At 42.1% G+C, this 27,848-nt stretch overlaps 1 protein-coding gene across 1 annotated transcript in view; it reads left to right on the top strand.

Annotated features, from left to right (window-relative positions):
- The window catches only part of SNTB1 (syntrophin beta 1), a 111,403-nt gene that overhangs the window by 74,357 nt on the left and 9,198 nt on the right, over positions 1-27,848 (top strand). The window contains exon 4 of the mRNA XM_086465541.1: positions 26,461-26,600. Within this exon, the coding sequence (XP_086321667.1) occupies positions 26,461-26,600 (140 nt within the window). The remainder of the gene's footprint in view (positions 1-26,460; positions 26,601-27,848) is intronic.

The following is a 27,848-nucleotide window of genomic DNA, read 5'->3' as shown; positions in this document are numbered from 1 at the left end:
AAGCTGACCTATGAATGCACAGGGATGGTATCAGTATGAGATGATCTGGTTTTAAATCAGTAGGCTCAGAATTTGTTTTAGGCACTGTACTAACTGGTAAGTGTGGATTTGCTATAGTAGCAGCATTAGGATTGTGCCTAGAAATACCTCCCATCCAGATATCGCCTGGTCGACAGAGCATCTCTGCCTCTCTGGCTGAGATGTGTGAAAAATGGCCACTACGTAAACACTGCCCTTTCAGCCTGTGTGTGCAGCACAGGTGTGGAGAGCCGACTGCGATTGCCCTGAAAAAAGTACTGTACGTTTTAGCTCTGTCTGGGATTTTCTAGATGAAAATATGAGCGCCACAGGCGCAGGTGCCATATTTCTATTTAGAGTGCTTTAAGAAGGCACACCATTAATTTTTAACAAAACATGGGTCACTCCATGCCACTTGTAACAAGGCAAAGATTGCAAAACCTTTCAGGCTGATTTTGTATGTTTTCCTGTCCCTCCCTCCAGGCTTGCAGAGTAGGGAGGACAGCACAACTCTGTGGCTTAGGGCTGTAGAAAATGTAGAAATTTGGGGGAAGAATTTGGGGTTAAAAACAAAAGCATTGGTAAGTTAATTTTAACAGAATTAAACTGTACAGCTGTGAGGTCTTTAATCTTGTTTTCATTTTTGTATCAATTGCTATAAACTTATGAAAATATGAATATAAGAGGCTTTTTCAGTTGCAAAATGCTCTCTTCTGAAAGGGTAGCTGCTCTGTAGCAGATCATAGAGACCTTATTTATAAGATATTCACAGGTCATTTTAAGCAGACATATTGGCACCCTTCTGGTTTATGAATTTCCTCTCCTTACAGTTAATACAGTATCCTGTTCACATGCTTCTTGATCCTTTTTTTACCTTATGAACTGAGATCACACTTCATGTTACTCATTGTGGACCATTTCAAAGTCCTGCTGAATTTAGTGGTGAAACTTGGGCTGCCTTTAATAGGGTCAGGCTGTGGCTCTGTGCATGTTGCAGTGTATTTACAGTGGTTGTCATCAAGAATTAGCCTTGAGAGATTTGCAGTGACTTTGTTACCTGAAAGTCAACATGTTTTTTTCACTAAACTAACCATCCGGAGCTGTGCAATAGTAACAGAGTGAGGTCAAAAGTTCCCGGCTCCTTCTCGTGTTGGAGACCTGTTGAAAAGTAGAGAAAATCACTACATATGGTAAAAAGTGATAGAAAATTACTTTTATTTTGTTACTGAACTGTGGGCTGTAAAGCTTGGGTGAAAGAAAGATCACCTGAAGCGTGGGAGGTTTGTATACTGTACATGCATATGCAAACTGTAAATACTGTTTCAGAGGAGGTGTTCAAGGCTGGGTGATGTGCTGACCACAGGGTATTTCCTAGATGTTCCTTGTGCAAAGCCTGGGTTTGCTTGTGGGGAGAGATTAAATTCTGCAGTGATTTTTGGAAGCATGCTGGGAATACAAGCTTTCTTCTCCTAGAGTGAACTTCCTTACCACATCCACTGCTGGGTGGTTTCTAAACTTTGGAGTTTAAAAAGGGACCTCATTATTAGTAGCCACAAATAATAATAAAACATGTTTCTTGTATTCCTTCTAATATTACCATTAAATTTTTTCTCTGTGGTATTTTGTGGCATATCTTGCTATTTTTCCGTGAACTGCAGTGGGAAGAGATCTGAACTTCATTTTGAAAAGCATCTTAGACTGTAACTTTTAAGACAGCTTTTATGGCATTGGATTATGTTACTTGTATGGCATATCCTTACAGTGAATTCTCAGCAAAATGGAACAACAGTAAGTGAGATGAATTCCTCTGCTTGTTTGGGGAATGCAAAATGTAATCCCATAGAAATTTCACTGTAATTTGCTGTGATTACTCTCTGCTTTCATTAAGCTATTTCCTGGTTTGACATTTTTTATATGTCTCTGCTCTAAACTTAGCTCTAAACTTCAAACTTTATGGTACTACAAAAATAGATTCATTAGCAGAGCCGCCCTCAGGTGGGTAACATTAAAATAAATAGTAGGTTATCTAAGGTACTAAGCAATTGCATGCTAACAGGAATCTTCCATCTTCGCTGAACTTCCCGGTGAAGACAGCCCTAAATTTGTGGTCTTCAGCACAAAACATCCATCTTGCAGGTCCACCATCAGGTCCTTGGCTGTGCCCTGCGGTGGGTAGTGAGGGTCTGTCAGCAGGTAAAGCAAAGAGCTCTGCTTCACTTTAAGAAAGCAAATGCTTACTGTGGCGTTCTTACAGGTAAGGAGAAAAACAGCCAGAAGCAATCATTAAAGATGCCATATTCCCTCTTTTATTAAGGCACTAACCTTGTCCTGACCTTGACCTTATGGGAAGAGTTTCTGAAGCCAGCCAAGAATTAGTGAGTTGTATTAGTCACCAGCATCCTAAAACTTTTCTGGAACTAAGAGAAATGTCAAGTACCGGTGTGTGATGAAGTGTGTGCACTCCCCATCACCTTTTCTTTTGTGTATTTGTCTTTTCACTTCAGCAAGACCTGCAGGATTAACAAGCGTCTGCTAAGTGGGAGGGAACAGCTACATGTGGATTTTAATCTTTCCAGGTCTTTCCCTTTTTAATGCTCCCTGTAAAGATACCCTTAGTAACCAAAGACAAAAAAAGAATTTAGTAATGTCATCATAACTGAGAAGCTTTTCCATGTGTGTTTTAATTGCCCCTCTTCTTTCCAGGAGTGCTTTCAGTGTAGAAATGTCTTTTCCACCTCTCTTTTCCCCCACTTTTTTTTATAGTTCTGCACATCCCATGACTTATCGAGGAGCTGAAACGGGCACCGCTGCTTTTCTCCTCATGCTTATTCACCTACCATTGAGTTCCTTTGTGAGGAGCAAATTCTACTCTTGCACTGGAGAGCTAGAACACTGACGAAATGGTAGTTTATTTTATCACTTCGTAATAATAGACCAAGATATCATTGGCAAAAGCTTTATCTACATTTTTGCCTCTTTAATGCAAACAGAAAAAGGTGTTCTGGCAAAAGTGGTTTTGCAAAGGTAGCTTTTGCCAATTCAGCAGTAGGCCACACAAGCGGCTGGTTTCAGGGGAAGCTGAAGCTGTAGCCAGGCGCCAGGCTTGTAGCTGGGTCAGTTAAAAAACCCCCAAACTCCCCAAATGAAACGCCAAGCTCTGTGTCTCTCCCTGTCCTCGCTGTGCCAGTGACACTTTAAATGTAGGTTTGGAAGAAAGGAAAAAATGCTTCTGCAGCCGGAGCCTGTTCTCCTTTCTGGATGTCAAGTGTCTTAACAGACAGTGGGCTTAAAATGATCTCAGAGCTCCTTTGAGAAACTTAAAAATAGGAGTTGCTGCAAGTTGTCTTTTATAGTGTTGTATTTGAAGCTGCAGACAAAGTACCTCTCTGGGCTTTTCTCACTAGATCTTAACCCCAGTGCTTGGTTCCTGTTCATGTTGCTCTGCCTGCGCAGGGCAAGTGTGTCGCTGCTCCCACAAGTCTGGTGTGGGGATCAGAGGGGAGAAAACACCAGATATTGGAGGGGAAATAACTAAAGCAGCACGGTGAATTGAAGTTATTTTTCAGCTCCGGACACTATCTCCAAAAGGAAAAGCGTGTTAATTTATTACAGGCTGTTCAGTCTCCTCAAACCTTAGATAACCATATCATTGTGTTAGAGCTAAAGTGCAGGGCATGTCGCAGCAGAGTGATCTTCTTCAGTATCGAGCTGTATATTGCAGTATTGTATTTATCTTCCTGCTCTCGTTCTAATTCAGAGGAGGAAATGATAACAGCAAGATTGTGAGCCGTGCAAGCTGTCCAAACAAGATTTAGGCAAATGACATGCGAGTGTATTTGAGGGTTTTTTTTTCCTCCCAGTATGAAATGAAAACCTTTCTGTTTTACCATTTCTTTTGGAAGTATGTTCACTGGTTAGCAAAACAAGTAGACAGCAACTGAGCCGCGTTGTTATTCTCATCACAGACAAATGAGTTTTCAAAGAACGGGAGAGAAGCTTCAGTTTTAAAATTTTATAGAATTTCCAAATTGTAAAAGTGACCTCAAAATGTCTTTGTACAGGAAAACCGCCAGCCCATCACAGTAGTTAAAACATTTTGCCTTTATTTAACATTGTGAATATCTGATTTTAACCATCTTCCCGTGAAGCACAGCAGCTACTAAGCAGCATTTTAAAAACCCCAGCATGGCCGTGTCTGTGGTTGGGACTGCCCCTGTCCCCCTTAGCTCTCCTAGCTCTTTTGTGATGGGGGTGGCAGCGCTTGTCTGACCCTGATCAGGTAGTTACACTGGTAGAAAACTCATTGCTTTCGGTGGGGTAGCATTAGCTTTCTGCAGGTTTTATGACAAATGCAAACGCCAGTGCAAGAGAAGTAGCAAGAGCCTGTGGCAAAAGGGAAGGGATTGGGAAACAGGGCTGCCTCATTAGGCAGAGTGTAACTCTTCTTCTGGGCTAGCTGCCTCATCAGGCTTCACAGACTGAACCAGCGGCATGTTCAGGAATAAAATCCGGGTTATACTAATCCCTAGGTCTTTCTTCTGGCCCTGGAAAGTACCCGTTGGTGCTTAGGTTGAAACTGCAGTGAGCTTTGGGTTGTACTGTGTCATAACCTCCAGAGCAAATTAGCGTATGGTTTAACCAGTTAAATAACCTGCTAGAAACACGGGCGTTTGCTAAGAAAATTGTTACCCAAATGCCTGATTTCTTTGCAAGGAAATTACATTCCTGTAGTGTGTTCTCCTTTGCAATTTCTGGTCTCTACAGAGGTTTTTTTGTTCTTTTCTTTCAGAGTCTGTTTTCTTTACTAATTATCTAGGCATCTAGGCATGCTTGGAAATACTACCCATCTATAATGCCCAAGAAGAACAGCAAGGCAATTTGGTCCTGGCCTCCTGTTTTGAGTGGTTAGAGGACTCAATTTCTCATATTGATAATATACAGCTGTTCATAATCTTAAAATTGATCTGACCTTTTGGAGACCACACATACCTCAAATGGAAAAATCCTCTGTGTGTCCTAAATTAGAAATTATACTTTTAAATCCCAGCTATTTACTTGCTGTGGAGCACCTACCTGCAAATGAAGACTCCTACTTTCGCCCTGTGTCACTTAACCTTGCAGCTTATTAATTCCGGAACTTATTTGTTTGCTTTGTAAAACACCACAACAGAGTGCTTAATTGCATTAACAGTCTTCGTTATCTGGGATAACAATCAGACTGTTCTTAGGAAAGACGTAAACCCGAAATAGCATGAAGAGTAATTTCCTCTCACAGCTTCAGCAAGGTTCCTCCACAGGCCACTTTTATCAGCAGTAACACCGTTCTCTTGTTGCTTTAGGTGCATTCAGTAAATGGATATATTAAGGAAAACTCAGGCTGAAAACAGCTATTTCATTCACCATACTGTTTTAAAGACTGCCAGTATTTATCTGTACACACACGCTATTTCTTCCCATGCCAGTGAGAGCCAAGCAGATAAGTCAGGCAGAAGTGCTCAGTGCTAGGGGACTGGAGAGAAGAATAAGTTTAAATAAATCATGAAAAATTATAGGAATATGATGGTAAATGGAAGTCATGAAGGACCAGAGCTTGAAAGCCTGTACTTCTGTAATACAGTTTGGTTGTTACAGTGGAGAAAAACCCCTCTACCAGCTAATTATGGAGCACAGTTAAATAGTGAGTGAGCGCGTTGTGCCTAGAGTAGCTTCCAGGTGTTAAATTATTCTTGCAGAAATTGAGCTGAAGTGTAAACTGGGTCCCTGCACGTCCCCTCGCCCTTCCTACAAGGGTTGCGTTAGTTCTGGCTGGATCCCAGCGGAGGTAATCACACCCTGCCTGCTCTCCCTCAGCTTTGCTCTAGCAGTCCTAAATACTGACTTAAGTTTTTTCCATAAAATACAGCATTTTGCTGTCGCTGTTCTATGAACCCCGTGAATGGCAAGAAAGTTCCTTTTTAACGTCATCCTGACGTGAAGTTTTATATAACTTCTCCCTTCCTGTATCAGGAGGAATTGTGAGCCTGGAGATGTGACTCCTGCTCTGGCAGCTACACCTGCACAGGCAGGGGGGCACACGGAGCAGAGATGGGATCCACGTGGTGGCCTGTAGCTCTGCTGCAAGAGGGACCTCTGCAAATGTCCTGCCGACAAACACAGAGCAGGGTTGGAGGGGGGAAATGATAGGCTGAGGCTTGGAAGGAGGATAGGCTGCTGAAAGGAAACTGGGGGGGTTTCGCTGCCTCCCCGGGGTGTGGGAGCTGTTTCTCTTGGTTCCTCCAGCATGGCTGGGTGGTGGCTGTGGGAGCACATCCTGGAGTCGTTTTGCGTGGCACGGCTGCCACGGCATGGACACTTAACTCTTTCTTCTACAAACCTGAACTGCTGCTTGGCTGGGCTGGATTTTGGTTGACAGGGGACTGTCTGGGTTTTGGTAGATGAGGGATTTTCTTCCTAGGTCTTCGTAAATTTTCAGGATATTGGGCCTCTCCATCTTTCACCTTGGCAGCTGCAGCTGGATTTGTTCATAAGGCCAACCTCCCCTCGCTCACATGCCGCATCAGCTCATCTTTTGGAGCTTCACAGGTTTTAAAGCCCATGTTTGAATATATTTGCAGTCAAGTTCAGTTGGAAAAGAGAGCAGGAAAGATACAGGTATGATGTGAAGCAAGGCTTTGATCCGCTTCCTTCAGAAGCGGGTGAAAAGCCTCCTTTATTCTTTCAGCCTCTGACAGTAAATATTGCAAGAAACACAGTGAAGGAATTGAGGACAGTGATGCTCCTTGGCTTTCAAATGTGATTTAAATGCAACAAGAACCTCTTCTTAATAAAACACTTGTTGAATAACACAGCAGAGACCTCTCCTGAACCCATATCCAGCCCTGCCATCAGTGGGGAGTGGAGAGTCCCCTTCCCAACTATTTTAAGCACTTAAGCGCCAGTACAACCGGTCTCCCTCTGCCCCGCTGTGTTTCTATCTCCTTCTGCCGGTCCAGGTAGGACGTCAGCAGTGGTGGGGAGCGCCTGTGCTTGCCCAGCTGTGGGATGGAGGGTGGGAGAAAGCAGACCAGCATGGGGAAGGTGTGGAGCTCATCCCGGGCATTCGGAGATGCCGTGGAGCAATGTGTGTGTTATGTGGGATGTGGAAGCTGGTATCAAGGCAATGGTTTGGGGCAAACTCAGCTGAAACAAAGAGCAAGACAGATGCAGACTGAGCAGTAGAAAAGCCCTGAGTGTCTCCCGCATCAACCGCACTGACCTGAGCAGCACTGTGGACACCCAGCTTGCCCTCCAGCCCCTAGATCCCACTTCAGTTGTACAGGACACACAGATTTATTCTTACATCCCCGTGGCCGATCTACCCTGATTACACATCGATGCAACATGATGGTGCTGAGAAAGATAGTATTTTGCAAGAGCTACACCCTTGTACATTTGCTCTGTTTGCTCATTTGTCTGCATTTTTCTGCTTACTGGCTGCATGTAAGAAGTTTGAGGGGGAAGGGATTGTCTATCTTAGAAAATCTCAGATTTTCCAAACATTAAGTTCCTGTTGATCTGTGTTTTGTCTTTTCAAAACTACCTTGTTCTCATTTGCTGTTTTTTTCTTATGAAGGTGAAACTCACCTTCAGGGGAATGGAGGGGCCCATTAGGGGCATGCTGACCTTCAGGCTCTGCTCAGTATGAATTCCTGTCACCCTAGTCATTGGGGTTTTTCTTTCTAGCACAACAATACTCCCATTTCAGCCTTTTGATTAATGGCATGAATAAATTGACGAGAAAGAAGCAGAATAGGCCATAAAAAACCCCTGTTCTCTCTGCCCTGCAACCTTTCTGCCCCCAGGACCCTCAGCTGATCCCCATGGAGAAAACTCCCGGCAAAAGCAGAGCCATACCTAGTAAAAATGCCCAAGTTTAGAGGAAAACATTTGGGGTTTTCCCTATCTTTTTGCATAGTGTTGCCCCATCCTGCTCACCCACTCAGCTTGCAATCAGAGGTGTGTTGTCTCTACCCACAAGTGCTTTTAGGACCTATGAGCTGGTTAATGTTTGAGGGGTGTTGCAGAAGAGCAGAGTATCGCTGCTGGTACAAGCAGAAGCGATATATATGCCTTGTATCCTGTTTTGCCAAACAGCTATTAACAGAGAAAAATAAACAGATTTTCTAAAAATACCTTGCAAAGAAGCTGTGTTCTGTGTTGGAAAGAAGAATTGACCTTTAGAAGAATAGGAGAGTTTAAAAAACAATAGTGGAGAGGGAAAAGGTATATGCGTTATAATTTTCAGTGTGGCAAGATATTTATTCAATGCAGACTCTACAAATCCAGTCCAATTTTAATCCTCAACCTCTGTTTATGTAATAGGTTCCTAAGGCTATTAACGCCAGCCTTTTACCTTATTACTGTATCCTTTAAAATTAAAATTATACCCATAATACCATGACAGCTCTTACAAAAATGTGCCATTAGACAATTATATTGCAACACAGCAACTCTGGAGACTGCAGGGAAGTATTTCTTGTACAGCCTCGTTGTTGTATCAATAGCATTTTCAACACCCTTGGTTACTGAGAAAGAAAGAACATGATGATACCATATGTAAAATAGCATATTTTGAAGTACTGATTTCAGGGCCTGACTGTGGGAAGAGTGCTTGAGTTATGAGTTAAATCCTTGTAAGAACTGTACTTGAAACAAATCCACGATTGAAAGGGTTTCTTGTATCGTTCTTCTCCTCTCTCCCACTCTTAAACTAGTGTCTGTTTTATTTTAGTTATTTTAAGATGGGAAATGTTTTGACACTGGAGTTTAACTAAAAGAAATAATAGCGCTGATAAAAAAAAATCCTTTTATTCCCTTCCCCCAGATCCTTCAGTTCTGAAGATTTATTTCTGCCTGCAGAGTTATCCTCTGTGCTTAACTGGACAGTAATTGATAGTGCACATCATGATAATTAGTCTAACGAGTCTCCTAAACCCCAAGCCCCACAGCTACCTTTAAGCTCCACGTTGTCTTTACTGTGATGTAAATAAAAGCTTTAGGAAAGGACTGGAAAAAAAAAAAATGATAGCGAGGGAGCCTCCTTGCCTTCTCCAAGGGGTTTCCTCTTCTCGTTTTTAATGAGGCTCATATTAGTTGTCATTTGTACCTTCCCTGATGAATAGTTTGGAAGAAAAGCTTTCTCTGTGCACAGCAAAATTTGTGCCAAGTTGCTGACCTTTGCTTTTGGTGGGACCTCATTTGGGTCTCGGTCCCAAGCCCAAACATATTGTTGGATCAATCATGTTGATTTTTGGCTCTGATAGTAATACGCAGCTAATGAGTTGTACGGTGTACACATTAACCTCAGACCCGACAGCGCTAATGCCAGGCACGTAGCAAAATCGCTCTGGGGCTGCAGGAAAGACATACAATGCTGGCATCTTAATAGAAGGAGACAATTAAAAACAGTAGAGCAGTATCACAGGTTCACTGCTTGTGGGATGTAGGATTTAATCAAAGCAGGAAAAACAAACTGTCTTCTGTCTGTTCAGAAAAAAAGAAAATCTCAACACCATAAAGGTGCTTTATGAACTGTGAAATAGAGAGGAAAGCCTGAATGTTTAAATAGTAAGATAATGATTTTACTACCAAAAGGGAATCTACTTTGGGGAACAGCCGTTGAATAACATCAGATTTAACCTTGTCAGAGATTACCATCTAATGATTATCATGGCATTGCAAGGAATTGGGAGCATTGCTATATTTTTTTTATTAGTAGATAACCTATTTAGCAATACTTCAACAAAGTTCTCCTGTCCTCACGAGAAAAATTTCTAAGACCAATTGTTGAATTACTACAGACAACCAGCATCACTCATTTTGAAAGCAGCTGTTTCTGATCACTTCCAAAAGTAACACTTCCCTCGAAGGGACAGATTTTGATCTCATTTTACAATTGTAAATCTAGGGAGAGACAGTATTTTGCTAATCATCCCCATGGAGAGATGGACAAAAGTGCCAACATGCACAATATCCTTCTGGCTGTTTTCCTTACTTGAAGGATTAGGAAAGGAAGGAAACGTTGCACAATGACTACATAAGAAGCAACAATTCCAGTTTTGATGTAAGCCCTAAACAACCAGCTGTAGGGGACAGAGAAATAGAGACAGAATAAATGTGATTTCTACAGGTCACACACAGTTTTATGCCCTCCTCTTTGCACAATGAAAACTGATCAATAAGGCTGAAGAACCACTGCCACTTCAAACAGAAAATCTAGTGAAATCAAATGGAAAAACCCGAAGCACATACAGATGCAATCTTTGGTGTTCACATTAGACTTTGGATGCAAGATAAGAAAAATAGCCTGAAAGGGACAGGGTGAGAAGGGGGGTCAGTAAGTGGGAGAATCCAAAACAGGGTCTTCTGGAAGAGCAAAGTTCTCCAATTGTATGAGAAACTGCCCCGTCTTTGCATCGTTCGTGGTAGAGTTCCCCATACATGCAGCATTACCAAGGCCTGGAGGAGGTCAACATGAAAGAAGTGAAGTGGCTTCACACTCACGTGAGACATTGGAGACTTATCCTGTCAGACAGAGCACAGGGGTAGAGAAATTAGATACTGTTGTATCACACCTGACCTCAAGGAAGAACCTGTTGGAATGACATCGCGTTTTTTTCTAGCACCAGCACAGCACACAGAAATAATGGAATTTCAACAGGGATGTGGCACACCATCCTTAGTCATAATCACGCAATAGGATCCATCGAAAACTCTGCAGCCCATTTTAGAGCTGCTTTTACTGAAATGTCCCATGGAGTCACGTTTTTTTTCTGGTCTAATAATGGTGTTAAGTATTTTTCTCTTCTAACAGCTTAGTCTTTTTTCAGAAAAGTCAGACAGAGGCTGTAGAGTCACAAGTATAATGAGTGATAGGAGTTAAACTTATTGGAGATAGAGATCAGAGGAGTCAGAAGAAGCTGCTAAAAAATGGTGGATACCCTGGAACATTTATTTTTTTAAGTACAGGGAATTCCACCCCCTCCTTTGGAAGGGTGTGTAGGCTTGTACAGTGCACCTGTTCAATACTTGGGATACAAAGAGGGACTCTGGAGCCAAAGTGGATGCTCTGTGCGTGGGTTTGGACCTGCTGCTCCCAACATAGTGATGTTGCTGTTGAAGACAAATGGATTTACCAAAGTGTTTCTCAGATGTTGTTTGGATTCTCTGAGTTTCAGGTGCTCATATGGTAACAGCAGCCCTGCTGGAAGGAAGCACCTGGGTTTTAATCAGTAGACACTAACAACTGTTAGCCACAGTGACGATTCCTGAACCTGTGTGAACACATTGTTATTGTTGGGGCTTTTTTTATTTATACATTTCTGCTGAGCAGATGCTGCTGAGCAAACATTCATTTGTTGATCTTGCACTGAAAATAGTTGCAGACATAGGCCAGAGTAGGCTGCTGATGTGTGGTATGGATATAGCTGCTTTTGTGTGCTTCATACTGGAAACATCAGTGTTGTTTATGGAAATGGCTCTAAAAAGTTCACTTTGAGGAGAAGCCTGCTATGGAAATAGAAGCTTACCTGTTTGTTACGGAGTGAAGAGCTTGCACATTATTATGTAAAGAAGAGTTTTACGGTGTTTTCTCTGGCCTCATCTCATCCCATGAGGCTTTCTGTAGGGCCCTTCACGGGGGGAATACATTAGAACTTTAGGTTTAAAACACATACGTGTTAATTCCACTTAAAAAAATGCTTCTTATTGCTATGTTCTTTGGATTTCTGAATCATAGGGTTAAAGAATACACTAACATTCTCCCACCTAAAATTTGAAAACAGAGGTTTAAAGCTGCACGTCCAAAACGGCAGGCAGATGTTAACAAGGAAAAGGCAAGTGGAAGAGATGGAAGAAGCTGGAGGTATTGCAAAGAGTAACAGCTTGGAGAGGGATCGAACAGCTGCACAGGGTAGTGTGAGAACCCTTTATGTGACATTTTTGTCTTGAGCCTCCCTGCTTTTGTGTTTTCGGGAAAGCTGGTTATTGAGGACAAGCTGACTTACTGTTGGATTTTTGCTTTGTGGTTGCAAGAGTTTGAAATGAGGAAGAGAGCAGCATTAATTCTGGTGGTGATTAATAGCATAGCAATAATAATTGTATTAGTATGAGAGGGCCTGGGGAGTAGCCAAACCTGGAATGCCGTGGTGCAAGATCACAGCATAAACAGTACCCGTAGGAGCAGACCCGTCTCCAGCCTCTAACCATCTGAGTAGGCAAGGCAGAGCAAGGAGGAAACATGGAACCACACATCAGACGTGGTGACTCTGCTGTGATTTTTGTTCCTGTGAGACATAAAACAAATGGACAAGTGCAGAAAGATGAATAGAGCCTGGGAGAGGAAAGAGTGGGACTGCACTGGAAGAGATTGGGAGATGAAGCTGAGCTACAGGAGCCTGCAGGAAGGTGACAGTGGAAGGAGCAGCCTACTGATGAGCTGCAGAGACCATGGGGCACAGACAGGAGTACAAATTGTTGAGTGAGCTGGAAGGTGTTGAAATATCCCCTATTGGCAAGAATAAGACCAGCCTTCTCTGAACCTTTCATAACCTTATAAGATTAAGTCTTCACAGCTGCAAGGAGACCTCAAAGAGAGGAATTTTAGCTTCTCTGTCTTCTTTCACTTCAGATTGGACAGAGAGGCTGTTTGCACTCAGCAAAGGTCATCTGCATCATCAGTTTCCATTAGCCTGGACACTGTCAAGTAGAACCTCAGTCTCTAGCCCCTTCAAATAACTTGAAACAGCTGCTTGGATATTTGCAAGCACAAAGGAGAAGGAACAGGTTGTGGTTATAGGATAGCAATCAAGTGAGTGAACAATTCTGTCAGACAGCTTCGAGGAGCCAACCACTAACTGTTAATGGTTACACACCTGTAGCCCTGCATGGACCTGCAAAGGGGTTCAACGTTTTGGAAGTGGCAGTGTTGCAGGCTGCTCTGCTAAAAAATGGAATATAAGAATACTGATCTCAGAGGGACACACAGATCACAGACAGCTTTTATACTAGAGAAGCAAGTAGCCACCGTGTTGTTTTGTGTCAGCCCCAGAGGTTATCAGTGTAGTGCCCAAGATTCAGCAGCAGTGAAGGTTATGTGCACATGCAGGTAACAGCAAAGGAAATTTGCTCCAGATCTCCTCTTTCCCTTCCTCTTCTATCACTCTGCAGTTCTCCCCTGGCATTCCCCATTGCTGATTGCCCCTTCCTCTGATTTTTATCTGGGTAATCTGCGGATGCATCTTGTCTGACAACATGCATTTGAATCCATGGTACTTTTAAAGGGGTGCAGGTTACATACATGAAAATGTGGTAATAGCTAGCCTGATTTCCATCTGGCATAATTTGGAGTAAATCCATTGACGTCAGTAGAACTGAATGGATATAAATATAATTGAAGTCAGGTCCTATATTTTTAAGGTTAAGCCTAGAAAACATTGTAACTCCCCCCTCACTTTCTTCTCTCTTTAAAGGCCTGCCACAAATATGAATGTCTTAATTGGGATTTAATCTATTTCTGCCCAGTTCAATCAAAGATCTGTCAGTAAAGAATTTTATGAGATGCAGAGGTGAAGCCCTGCTGACCCCCTACCTATCTTTAGAAAAATCTCGCTGGCTGCTGGTTCTGAAAAGCCTCAGCAGCAGTTGTTCTTTTTTCCCCTTGGTCAGTTATGTCAAGCAGCGTAGCTGTAGCTATGTTTAGTTCTGAGCACAAACATGAGGCAGAAATGGAAGGTTTTTGGCAAGCAAAGAACATGATTTTGAGCTCATTCGCACAGAATGGTGTTAATTAATAGATTGTTTTCTGACAAAGAGTTAATTGTGCCTCACTATTTTCTATATGGCTAACGAAATAAAAAAAGGCAATGAGGACATGGTATTAAATCCAGAAATTTTGGTATGAAACCACTGGTGTGGTATCCAATCCCATTTGCTATACTTCTAAAATGGGTAATATGAATATTTGCATATGACAATGTTACTGAAGTACCTGATTTCCAATTTTCTTTTTGCAGTTTTATGCTGGTGTTACTCAACTGACTTACTTAAGACATTTTGTACCAGTATACATAAGATGTTTAGGCCTATAAAAACTACAAAAGATATCTCAATGAAAAGACAAATATTTATCTTCATATTAGGATAAAACTGGAATAAATAGTTTGTAAAATTTCCCAATGAAATTTCCCCCTGACTTCAGTGCAAATACATATCTAATACCAAGGGTAGAATTAGGTGTAGTTACTGTGATAATATTCATAGTGTTTCTTCTCTTGGGGTTTTTGCTTTCTTGAGCTGCAGAAGTAATAGCAGCTCTGTGATGTTCATGTTATCCTCAGTCAGTTCTTACTGTAAATGGCTGGCAATTGCTGGCTGCAGTGATTTATTAGCCCACAGCAGGAAAGAGTCTTCCATTGATGAAATCGGTTGGTTCATGAGATCTTCTATCTCTTGTGCCAAAAATCATTTATCTTTGGATATGTGATGTGTTTGTTAAGAGATGTGAAAGTCCAATGCTATTACCAAGAAGTTCTTTATTTTATTAAATTATATATTTCAGGGATAATTCTTAGATCTGAAAGCTTAGTTTCCCATCCTGGCCCCGAGGAGATAACCTGTAGCATGCAATATGTTTATACTAGATTTGGAAATTAACTTTGTTCCCCCCAAGTTTTTCTTCTAGAGAAGTATTCAGTTCTCAGTAGAATTGTCCTATGAGTAGTTAAATGCTGTGATTATTGCAAAAATATGAAACACTGAGAATTAGAACCAGATAAAGAGCATTAGCTTTCAAAATTGCATAGCTTATAGCATGTAATTTGCTGATATTTGTAGGATTTGGGTCGGTAGATTGATGGCCCTAATTGTGTATCTTTTAGTAATACAGATGAAATAACATGGCACAGCACTAAATCCATTTGTCCTGTGTGGCTAATTTAAAGCTCAGCATAAATAACTGCCAAGTAGAAGGTTCTTTATGTTTGTCTTCCTCGTATGGCTCTGTTGAATATTCATAGTTTCTATTAACACATGCCCTTCAATATTTGCTACGTTTTTGTCATAGATAGAAGATTAATTAAAAGAGTTGTTGCCATAAACCCCTGGGCTGTGACCTTGTCAGATCTTGTAATACAAGCAGTATCAGTTCTGGGAAAGTGATGCCTCTTGAGAAGCGGCATCTCCCATCCTGACCATAGGTCCGGACCTCATTGCTTGAATGCTTTTACTTTAGGGATATTTCTTCTACTACCGTTGTCTGAAATAAAGAGGCTTTATAAAAGCTGAGCTCTCATTTTTATTGTAGGTTCCTAGCCACAGAGAAAGGCTTGAAACTATGGAATGTCAGCAAAGCAGAAAGGCTTGATGGATCAGCAAGAATTAAAAATGTATTTTAAACACCAAGCAAACCTCAGACTGATTTTCAAGCCCCACTTGACATCCCCAAGGGAGCTTTGGCTGGCTGGAGTTGGTAGTACTGGTTTCCTATTAAAGCTGCCTTGTCATTTATTTTTGCAACGTTAGGGATGTGTGTGCGTTTCTTCATGTACCAGGTAGGCAGTGGTGACAGCTATCTAGCCAATAACAAGACCAGTAACAAACTGCAGTTACGCTCTAGCTCTGAACTTTCTTTCCTGCATTCTTCCCACTTGCCCGTATCCTCTGTGACCAAGACTCTCCTGAAATTACTTTGGCAGGGTTCGAGTAATTACCATCTTAAAAAGACATTTAGCTAAAAAAACAAATTTGAGTTTTCTGTTAGTCTCCCAAGCATGTAATGACACCTGACCTCCCAGTATCCTCAGAACCACAGTGGCACGTGCTCCAGCGTGGGCAACAATTTCCTAATGGTGAAACTGGCCAAAGACTACAGTAGAGTATCTGGGGATATCTGTCAGGGAAGGTTTTACAGAACAGACTAGACAAATCTTGGGAGCAAAGTCCGTCCTTTCCTGAGCAGAGGCTGAGTGAGTTATCTTTCAAGTCACCTTCCGCCCTCTTTCTATGAATCTAAGTATTCGCGTTTCAGAACCAGCGGCTGGCTTAAGCCTTCTTGGAAGGCAGAAAAAGGATATTTTCAGCTTTTCAGTGGGGCAGGTGGCACTTTTGATAAGATCCTATTTGTCTTCTTTACCCGTATCTTAGAAAATTAACAAATCCCAAATCAAACAGAGCTCTCTGAAAGGGCAAAAATGTCAAAATTCAACTTCATCCTGGTTAAGGAGTGAAAGAAAGCCAGTTGGATATTGAAATGGAATAACTGTTCATTTCCTGCCTTTACTGGCACCCTGGGATCCACCAATACTGAGAACCACCATGAAGACCTACTGGATGGTCTTCCAGCTCTCCATACTGATTGCCAAGGTGTGGCAAACTGTAAACCTGTTTGGTGGGCAGAGGTGTCTTGGAGTTCAGCTGGATTTCTGGGAAAAAAAATAATCCTGAATTCAATGAAAATTTCTAATGAAAATTACATGTTGGAGTTCCTTTTTTTCCCCAGCAAGAAAGCAGGTTTATTTCTTGAGTATCTTAGATGGCTTGTGGAGGTCTGTTATTGTGCTGGCAGAGATACAGTTTCTGTTTCTATCCATTTAAAAAAAGATGCAGTCTCAAATAATTGAATGGCTTTGAAAATGACAACCAGGTAAATAAATAAATCATTAAGAAGACAAATATAGGAACTTTTTGTGATAACTCTTTACTTAGGCATCTAAATAAATAGGTTGGGATTCCAAATTGTGACTAATATTCACCAAACTTTTCAGAAACCTGTGGCTGCTCCACATTTTTTTCAAAAACAAGCCAAATTATTAAGGATTCTACTTGAATTTCTGCTTTGTCAATAAGGCTTCCAAATATTTCTTGGTATGTTCAAAATTCCAGTTGATGAAGCATAACATACAGATTTTATCAGTGTTTTTTGAAGATAATATATTTTTGTGCCAGGCAGGTAGTGAATTCGTTCATTTGCTTGAGGCCATTAGTTGCATTGCAGTCCATCAGTATTACTGAATATTGATCAATGACACAACAGACTGAACGACACACTATTCGTGCCTGTCCTTGAGACAACATAATAACAATGGCAAAGAAACATCTTGTTCTCTCTGTATTGCTCCCCTACTATTTGTTCTTCCAGCACTTGTGATTTATAATGACCCTTGAGTAAAGTAGTCAAATCTGTCAGTCTTCAAAAGGTACCAGTCATGATGGACTATTATTTCTGAGACTGAATATTAGGAAAGACAATGTGATAGAGAAAGACATAGAACGTCTTCTGGGACAGATTTCAGTCACTGTAGTTTTAATGTAGGCATTGATGATTACCTGTCCTTCACCAAACAGACACCATAACCATTTCAAATGGCATTTTACATGTTTGAGCTATCATTAAAAACTGCACACTGCTTTCAAATCAAAACTCCACCTCCAGAATTCACGTTTGATTGGGCACTGTTGACAAGTGTTCTTGAGCTGATGATTAGAAATCCATGCACTTTTACTGAATTGAAAGATGGGTGTATCTTTTGAGGTAATGGGGATTCTTACTCATTTATCCTCATGTGGTACCCACTTGATCAGCTGAAGTCAGATTCAATTGTAAATTATAGACTCTTTAGAGACAGTGAGTTGAAACTACGGTGTCTTTACATTGATTCTGCTCCTGTACAATTACCATTATGCCCCACTGATGATGATGAACTCCCTCATAAAATGCTTTACCTTGGCTTGAACAGAAAACTCTGCTCACAGCAAAACTCTGGCGTATAGCAACCTGCAGGGCGTAGCAGAGAATAGTGTTTGTACTTGGTATCCTGGGGCGTACCTGGAGGAAACTGGTTTTCCCCGCCACTGAGTAATAGTACCTGGTTTTGAGCAGTTGCACAGGAGATGTGGTAGAGCTTCCAAATCTGCCCTTCTGATGTCTTGTCTCTAACTCAAAGCCATTCACAGGTATGATCCATTATCTTCTGTGGCTTACCCTGATGTGCAAAGTAGCACCATGGACTGGAAAGGAAGATTCAGAACCATGACACGGTCCTTCTTAGCTTTTCCTAGGGCAAATCTGGCTTACTGGCGGAAGGGGACTGCTCCATTTTAAAGGGAAGTACAGTGGTTTCTCCCCAGTACTAGGATTATTGTGCTTTGAGGTCCAGTGGTTATTTTGGAGACAACACAGCCATTCATCTCTCCCAGAACTGTGTCTTAGAGGTACAGTTCCTCCTCCATTTTAATTCTGTGATTTTTATCTAAATATTTACTAAACTTCAGGCAGCTGCTATCACCAGCTTTTTGGTTCATGAGACGTGTTTCAGAAAGCAAGTTTACAGCCACTCTCACTTGCAGTCTGAAGAGCCCAGACATCTCATAGATAAGCCATGCATGAACACACAACAGATTCAAAGGTGTCTGCTAATCGCATCTTCACTTTTATCCTGAATGTGTGGCTTGAGAAACACAGATGCTGGCAGGTCATGGAGGGAGGTAGTTGTGATTGCCTCCACTTTTGCAGAGATTTTTGCTTTTATATAGCAGCTTTGTGCTCATCTCCACTCTTCTGGCTTTCCATTCAATTGTTCGATCAGTATAACTGATTAGAAAAGCCTGAGGTTAATGGTCTTTCCTTTCCTTTTTTCCTCCTTCCCCTGTGCCCCTTTTATAAGCAATACTTAAAATGTGACCTCTTCCAGCACAGGTTTGTTCCCAGTCAAACTGGCTCTGAAGGTCAGTTAAGCTGTAGCTGTCTGCTACCTCTTGATGAACCTCAGTAGGCAGTGGAGCTGGGCTGTTCTGACCTTCCCCCCTCTCTGACTTGCCTTCTGTCTCTGTCCTTGTGACTTACAGGTTGGGCAGGTCTTCCTTGCCACAACCTTTGAGTGATGAAATGTCCTCTTCCCTTCCCTGCTCTCTGGCAATTTCTGAGAAGCAATAGAAAGAAAAAAAAAATAGCAAAGTGCAGGTTTTTCTACAGAAGTCATTTAGCTTAACACTGTATCTTTTCGGGAATGAACCTTTGCTGTTTGCAAAGCCTTGCTGTCATAAATTACCACTACTTAATTTGAGACAGTACTCTCATGGTCTATGGAAAGTGCTATAGAAGAAAATGTATCTTACTTAGAAAGCATCAAAACACTTCTTAAAACACAATGGAGTTCCTTTCACCTCCAAGACGAAAAGCCATCAGTGTCTCTAACAAATCATGTGGGGCATTTACCATGTCCTGTGCATACTGCCTATTTGCCCTTCACTGGAAAGATCATCAGAAAGTTATGAGTCTCCTGTCTCACTGCAGAAGAGCTCTTGCTTATGGACCTTCCAGTCTCAACTTCATGCATAGCAAAATGATCCTGGATCATGGTAAAGGTTTCTAAAATAGATGAATTATTACCATGTTTAATCTATTTGAGTCCCCTGGAGTTGGATTTCTATGTATTTGGTTAACCAGTTTCTGTGGATCCGTGGATCAGGAGAAGAAAGAGAACACATCAGGATTTTAAACTTTTCTCATGCAGTTGTGCAATATGTTTTACTTAAGGTATGTTGTACAGTGAATGAAGTTTATGTGATGCTGGGTTTCCACTCCTTTGCATTCCTTATCTTTTACAAGGAATCTACTGTAAAGGAAATCTAGACTGTTAAACTCTATCAAGTCAGAAGGATCAAGGATACGCATTTTATACAGCTCCAAATGATTTAAGGTACAAGGTAACTACAAATCATCCTGCAGACTCTTAAGCTGCAGTAACCATTTTATATGACTACTGCATTCGTATTGATGGAACATTCATGCAACAAACTGCATGTGTACAGAATAATTATACAGCCAACTTTAACACAAGGTCAATGTTAAATGATGACTTTCTGATCCAAATCTGGACTTCTTTCATTTTTTCTGGTGTTTCAGAGACGTAACATAGGTTGGAAGGGAGTTCTTATGGTTCAACCCTCCTACTCTAAGCAGAGCTGACTAGACCAGCTTGCTTAAGACCTTACCCAGTCATGTTGTGAGTATCTTGATAGGTGAACATTTCACAGCCTGTTCCACTGTTTGGGCACCATGACATACTAAAAAAGTTTCTCTTGAGTATGAAATCAGAATTTTCCCTGTTTCAGCTTGTGGGTTTTGAATCCCATCCTCTCACTGTGCACCTCTGAGGAGAATTCGGCTCCATCTTCTCTGTAGCGAGAGAGACATGCAGCCCTCCAGGCTTGTTTCCCAAGGGCCTAGTCCCAAACCTAAAGAGTTATTAGAAAAACTCTGGTTGACTTCACCGAGCTCTGAAGCAAACCTCCAATACAAAACTGGAATTGGGCATTCTTGTTTGTCTGTAGGAAAGGTCTCAGATCACCTGCTGTTCTCGCATGGGTGAGTACAGAGGACTGAGGTGTTCCTCTTGACATGTAGAGGTATTTGGATATGAGCCAGAGCAGTTTGAAAATCCTGTTAGTCCAGAGAGTCAGGACATTGGCTTGAAAATATTGCTGTGCTGACGTGGTTAACTGTGTTGCTTTTGACAAAAGTTGGCTTGTGTTTTGTCATTTTAAAGGATATTTAGGAGTTCAGACTTGAACAGGCCTGTCTTGAGAATGGGTGTCCTGTCCATACTCAGCAGTGCCTGTAACCGTAGCTGCCAGTGTATCCCTGGGCTCTGTTTGGGATGGCGTAAGGGCTGGATCAGCGTGGTCCCTGCTGTGGTTCCCACCTGACCTGTGTGGCTCTGGCTGCTTGCAGAGCAGTAGCACCACGGCCAAGTGTGTGCATCTCTCGCTCACTGCTCACAGGAGGAATATTGTGCCCTTTGGGGGATTTCTGTGTGTGCACTGACTGTAGTCCAGGTCTGATAATGGCATAAGCTGCCTTTGAGCTGTCACTGAGGTCAAAGAGAGAGAAGAACAAAACCAGACACATTTTCATTAGCTTTTTTTTTTTTTTTTTTCTAAACAATGTGCACATTATTTCCTGTTTAAAACTACAAAGTTTAGCAGCAAAACACATCTCATCTGCGTGTGGTGTGGGAAGTGTGATATCCCCTGCCTACAGCTGTCACTTACACCCACTCCTGCATTGCAAATTGCCTCCCGTCAAATATGCTCCCAGAAATACCAGTGTTGTTGCATATGCTGGGGTTTGCACGATGTATTTCTGCATCACCGCTGTTCATCTTGCAAAAATCCTTTTCAGTCCCAGCTGTTATTTTCAGGAACTGACAAGTAGGTTTCTGTAAATGAATCAAATTTATTCTGAACATGGATGTAGCCCTTCATCAAAAGACAATGAGAAGTCAAGAAATATGTAGCAGATCATATCCCAGCCTGTGTTGAAGCTGGCTCTTGTCAGCTCGGAGAGATTTCAAATGAGGGAGGAGAGAAAACAGCAAGAAAAAAGTTGCTGAAAATTCTTTCTTGGTTGCTCCTCCTGTGCTCTGTGTGAGGGGATAGTGTAGCTCTGGGACTTGGCAGGGGGGTGATGGAAAAGGGGGTGAAACCACTTACTGTAGGCATAAACTTTCTACCTTCATAGCAGTTCTCTGAAAGGCCACATTTTGATACTTGCTGCAGTGGAGTCTGCTGGCAATGTATAATTTGTTTACTAAATAGGGAATGTAATTGAAATGTCCCTTTTGAGTTAATGAAAATATCAAACAGCTTTCCAGAGTAGACCAAGGCCTCTAATTTAATTATCTGTGAGCCTCGTAGATTCAAAGTATTCTTTCATCCATTCCTGGCAGCCTGAAGTAGATAGGTAACGGAAATTCAAAGAAAAACCTTACGAAAAGGAGACCTGGCAGATGAAAGAGCAAAGGGCCAAACCATTTCTAAAAGGATTTATCTCCACTGAGATGCCTGTTGTCTTTGTGGCAACTAATTGTATGTGAAAACTATTAAGATTTGGAAGCTGTGATACCTATGAAAGGGGCCAGGGGTCCGCATCACCTGCATGAAGAACAAGCTGGCTTCTCTTTGGAATATTGTTTGCTCTGTATCAGAGGAGTTACTCTTTGAGGGTACATTGCCTTAAGCACTCAAGCAGCTGCCAGAAAATCAGCAGGAGCAGTCGTACAGGTAGCGTTGAGTTTCATACGTCCTTATTTGCAGAGTCAGTCCTTCAGACTGCACATCTGGCCCTTAAGCAAAGCCTGGAGCGATGCTACCCCAGCACTGCAAAGGCATCCAGGAGCAGCCAGAGCTCAGGCACATCCTCGGTGCAGTGGCGTCTGGTGTGTCCTAACGCCGCGTGAGCCGTCTGCTTTCTGCATCAAAGCACTTTTGCTCTTGTGTTGGCCAAAAGCTGATGGACAAGTCTCCATGTAGCTGCTGAAATACAGCAGCCGTTCTTGCGCGCTTTTTGGCCACCTTCACATTTACGTCTGTTCCTGCTGCGTGTGTTACAGCAGCACTTGCCGTCCCAGCAGAGACCGGGGTGTCCATGTGGAAACACAAAGCATTTAGACTGACTTTGCAGAGGAAGCCTGTGGCTGAGCAAGGCATGAATGCAGGTCTCTGGTGTCATCCCAGGCCCAAGCATCATGCTGTTATACACAAAAAAATTAGGTTTCATCCCTGCTGTACATGGCATATTTTCTGAATTTGGAAAGGTAAAAGACAGGTGTATATGGGAAAAAGTGGGGTTTGCACTTCACTGGGTCATTCTGTGAGGAGCAAAGAGGTTTGCGAGTAGCAAAAAGGAAGCTTCACCACACTTGGGGTTTTTTTTTGTTAGAGTGTGCTCTCCCTTTTCAGGTTTGTACTTGAAGACTTTGATCTAGAGGCACAATGTGTCTAGGAAAGAAAAAAAGCCCAAACAAATCAAGTTTGCTTCTGGTGCAAACATTTACAGCTTCATTGACTTGAAGTGGAATTTCACCTGAGAATATAAGCAGTTACCTCAGCTGAGATGAGCAGAACATGGAGAGCAGGCACTGGTACCTGTTGCTTAGAGTTACCTGAACGGTGCTCAGAAGCTCAGGAAAAAACTTGCTGATTCATTTTATTGTGGTGGGAGGTTTGAGGAGTACTGATTTTTCTTGTCTCTTGTTCATCTGGATTTGATCTGAGTTTGAAAAAGGCTTGAGTTCGAAAAGTTTTTTAGAGTGGATAGTGATTTTATTTGTCTGCCATGCAGATCAATGCACTTTGAATTGTACATGTGCAAATGGGAACTGGAGCGAAGAAACTGTAGGACTGGTGCCAGAATGCTGCAAAATTCTGGCTATGAAGCTGGCCTTAACCGTTGTCTAAAACGGTGCCTCTAAAATGTGTCTCAAATGATACTTAAATTTATGCTTATGGAAGTATTTCATGTTATCTTTATGATATGTCACATTTTAAAACCTTTAAAACTTGAACAAATCCTTCACTTAACTGCCCCTAAGCAGCATGGGGTTTGCTTTTGTTTTGTAATTTGCTATTATATTCATGCTTGGTATGACACTTGCTTGATCTGGATTAATTTCCCATGCTGATTTGTTCTGAATCTGCCCTGTAGGCTAATGGTGTATTTGCAGCCTCTCTTCCTCCTTTGTAAAATTTGCTATTACCATTTACAGGACAGAGTGTTCTCTTTGACACCTCCCAGAACTGCCAACTGCCTGTTGAACAGCACGGCATCAGCTGTTAAAGCCTGATCCAAACCCCAACGAAATCAGGGAACAGTAATGCAATTCAAGGTTTTTCAGGAAAGGCAATATCTTTTATTAGATCAGCTGTTACAGTTGGAAAAAAAACAGACAAGCTTTCAGGCACACAAATCCTTCTTCAGGTCTGAAATAGCAGCGGTATTGCTTACACCAGCATTCCTTAGCAGTGAGACAGCTACGGTCCCAGCAAGGTTTAAAAAATGTGTTTAAAAAATGTGTGTGTTGTGTGGCCCTTCTTAGTGGGGAGGGCTTGCAAACATGATGCAGGCAAACATTGTTCTCCTCTCTCCCCTTCCCAGTATACACCCTACAAACAGGGGATACATCTCACAAGGAGGGGCAGTATAAGGCCACTTATGCTCGAGAACAAGCCTTCAATGCCTTACGAGTGACCCAGATCTCCATAGTCACCCTGGCTTTGGGAAGGACTCGGGCAAAGCTGTGGGCTTTGCTGCTGCAGGATCCTTGCTGGAAATTCTGGCTTCTGATGTTTACTGCTGTCCAGCAAGTAGTTGTGGGACGAGCTGGCAAAATTAGTTTTATCCCTTTCTTGTGGTTGCTTTACGGGGAACTGTTTCACAAAATTTCTGGAGTTACAGTTGTCTGACCAGACACCTGATAGCAAAGCTCATGATTGAAAATGCTACACAGGTAGGATGGCTCTGCAGAAAAGCTGTGAGAAGTTTCCCATAGTCTTTGGATTGCTTATGGTGACAGAATAGAAAAATAAAGAGATAACAGCCCAGTACTCTGTATGCTTACTCCTCCAGACTATGGATCTGAACATCCTGCTTTTTCATCCTATGACAGACTTCATATTTATCTTCCTTTTTCTTTTCTGGAAATCTTCAAAAGTATGTACTAAAATCTTCTGAATTAAAGAACACAGGCAGGTGCTCAAAAATTAAATGTTAACATTAACTGTAACAGTTATTAAATGTTGACATTAACTGTAACATTTGTTTCTACATTCCCACGCTAGGAACTGGGATCTTAACTGTAGTTAACAACTGTGGTATGAAGAAGCTGAGGATGCTTTTTGTTCATGTGAATATTTCCATGGTACATGGGCTGCGAGATCTCCATCTTTCTGGAGTGTATTAATAGGTGTGTTAATTATGCAGCTTCTCTATTCAGTCCTATTTGAAAACGAAAGGTTGCATTTCAAGAAACTGTCACCACAAGAAAATTGTAAATAAGTATTGATGCTTCTGAAGAAATTAAAAGGATGAACCGCTTATGACTTCAAGTTGATTAACACACAGACATGGACAACCAGGGAGCACGTGATGCTGTAAACAGGAATACAATTATTGGAAAAGCTTAATTCAGAAGGAAAAGCACCTCTTAAAAATTATGCAAGCCAAAAATCTCGGTTTAAGATCTACTTTGGGCATTGGTGTTCTAGTGTGAAGCTGTCTTCTGTCTTGAAAGTCCTTAAAGGTTTAGAAATTAGTGGGACCCTGTCTTCATATAAACTGCAGGTGTTTCAAATGTCAGTTCTCAATCTGAATCCATCAGTTAAGGCACATCGTACTTAAGGATCAGAGTTAGCATTTCTGTCTATGCCACTTCCAGCCTGGCCAACCTTTCATTGATCCCTTTTATATGTTTCTCTACCCAGTGACACATGCCCATGGCAAGCAGGCTGGCATCAGCCATCAAACAGCGTAGACAACTGCTTCTCTTTCCCAGAGAACGTTTTAATGCAGGGGTCATGTAAACAACTGGATTCTCTGGTGAATCTCAGAATTTGTTTCATTCCCTTTAGTATCCAGCCAAGATGTTTGGGGTTGAAAGCACGGCTGTGAGTGTTGCTGTGTAATGGGGTTTCTTTTTCTTCATGTGCACCAAAAGGAAAATGATGAATTTGTTTGTGAAAGACAAGAGCTTCATTCTTACTTGAAAATAAGACCCTTTCATATTCCCGTCTATTTTAAGACATTTCTGTGCTGCCAGAGTAGAATAAGTAAAAACCAGGATGCGTACTTGGTCGCCATAACAGTGATTGTGTAGCCATGTGGACTACCAGATGTCTAACCTGCAAGATATAATTCCATATCTGGATTCTGCAGCTAGTAAAGGGCTCTGATGCCCCAGTCTTTAGACATCTTCTACAGATGGGTTTGAAATGGGGATGCTTATCTGTCACTGAGTCAGTACTTCAGATCAACCCCATGTTTAGGTTGGGTCTTTTTATAAACTGGCACTTATAAAACTAGAAGAACAGTATGAAGGAGGGAGTAGCAGTGCAAAGATGAACTGCTGAGGAAAAAAACATCTGCTCCCAAACCACTATTTTTTACTACTTGACATTGTTCTTTAATAGTGATGATGTTGCAGCTTTTTTCACTCATGAAAATACGAACAGCAGCAGCAGCGTCCAGCACTCAGGTTAATGTGCCAGCTACACATGAATGGTGCACATTGTAAGTATACTTTTAAGGTCTTTTCATGCACACCACAGCTAAATAACAGCCGTTCTGTCTCTGTGTGCTTCCACTACTGCATTTATGGAGTAGCCTGTAGTAGGGGAAGGCTGCAAGGAGGGCTGGAAATGGCACTGCTAATGAGAGCAGCAGATGTCACTGCACTGTACTCCATTTCTGCTGCAGCTGGTTATAAATCCAGGTGGGAGATATGAAAAAGCCAAAGAAATAAAACTCTCTTTTGTTCGTTATCTTCTTCAGGACTTGACATGTTCATATCATCAGGCTTTGCACAATGGTATCTTTGTCTTTTGTTTCACTGAAGCTTTGCTCTTTTTCAGGTGCCAGGAGACAACGAGAAGCACTGGAAGCCAGTGTTAGTGGTCTTGACGGAGAAAGACCTCTTAATATATGAGAGCATGCCACGGATGAAGGAAGCTTGGTTCAGCCCTCTGCACACCTACCCCCTGCTAGCCACCAGGTACCTGTGCTTTTTTTATTATGGCTCCTCCAAGGGCGGTGGGAACAGCTGAGTCAGCCGGGAGCAGGTATAGCTGGTGCATAGCTATATATCACACTCGAAATGTCATGGTTTGAGAAGCAGATTCTTCTACAATGGGCCGATGTGCTCAGCTTAACTCCTCTCTTCTCCGTTTCAAGTTCTGGCTGAGGCTGATGGCCAGAAGCACACCAAAAGGATTGTGGATGTGGACACTTGGCCTGGGTCCAGAGGCAGGACAGCTGAAAAAGCCAAGAGCTCGATCCTCTGAGATTTCTATCTCAGTGTGCAGACCTGAGGGCTTGGCAGAAGCAGTCAGATTTCCAGCTGCTCCTCCAGGCTGAAAAACGTGAAATTGTTGCCCTGAGTTGGACGTGCTGATGTGGCAGTTCTGCACCACCTGTTTGGGGCTTTTGGAGGATCACACATGTGATGGAGACACTTAACTTCAGCATGGCTTCTGTTCCTGCTCTAGCAAATGAATTCCTGGCTTTTCTAGCTTAAAATGGTGAGCTTGGAGGACACACTCTTGAATCTAGGTTGGAAATAAACATCCGCATTATTTTGAAGGTAACCAACAGTAATTCAGAGAGAGCTTTCCTGTGGTTGTCTTTATGGAGTGGAAACTGTCTGTGCTTCTTGATGTGAATCTTAATCATGTTTGTCTGCCAGTAGGGTCAAAGGGCTTGAGAAAGAGCTGCTGTTTCATTGTTTTGGCCTTGCTACAGGCCTCTATTATACCATTTTCAATGAGTTCTCATTCAGAAGGGCTGGTTGCACATGGCCAAAAGCAGTGGGTCTCTTATTGCACTCTCATTAGTTAATTTTTGTTCTCAGTCTCTTAGTTCTCTCCCCAAATGAGCTGAGGCTTTACTGCTAAATCATTATATTAAGAAAAAATAAAATTGAACTCAGTGAATTACACTGATGGCTGTTTTGTCCCAGTCTATCTACCCGTGATGGGGCTTTCGGACTTCCTGGGAAGCCAGCTCCTGACTCACCCTTTGTTACCATAACGTGAGGTGAGAGCCCCAAGCTTTGCAGCTTGCAGCCTGCCACGAGGTGTGGCAGTGAAAGTTGACAATTCCAGGTGACAATTCCCAATGAAAACTGGGTGAGATGTTGGAGCTGGAGGCTGTGTCCAGGTGTGCCACTAAGCCTCAGAGTTTCTGAAGCAAGAGCGCCCCAACAGAAGGTGATACATCTCCTCCTCACTGTTTTGGGGTGTTA

The sequence above is a fragment of the Leptosomus discolor genome, chromosome 5, assembly GCF_034619465.1.
Source record: "Leptosomus discolor isolate bLepDis1 chromosome 5, bLepDis1.hap2, whole genome shotgun sequence".
Lineage (NCBI taxonomy): Eukaryota > Metazoa > Chordata > Aves > Leptosomiformes > Leptosomidae > Leptosomus > Leptosomus discolor.
This window is presented reverse-complemented; position numbering and strand designations above follow the sequence as displayed.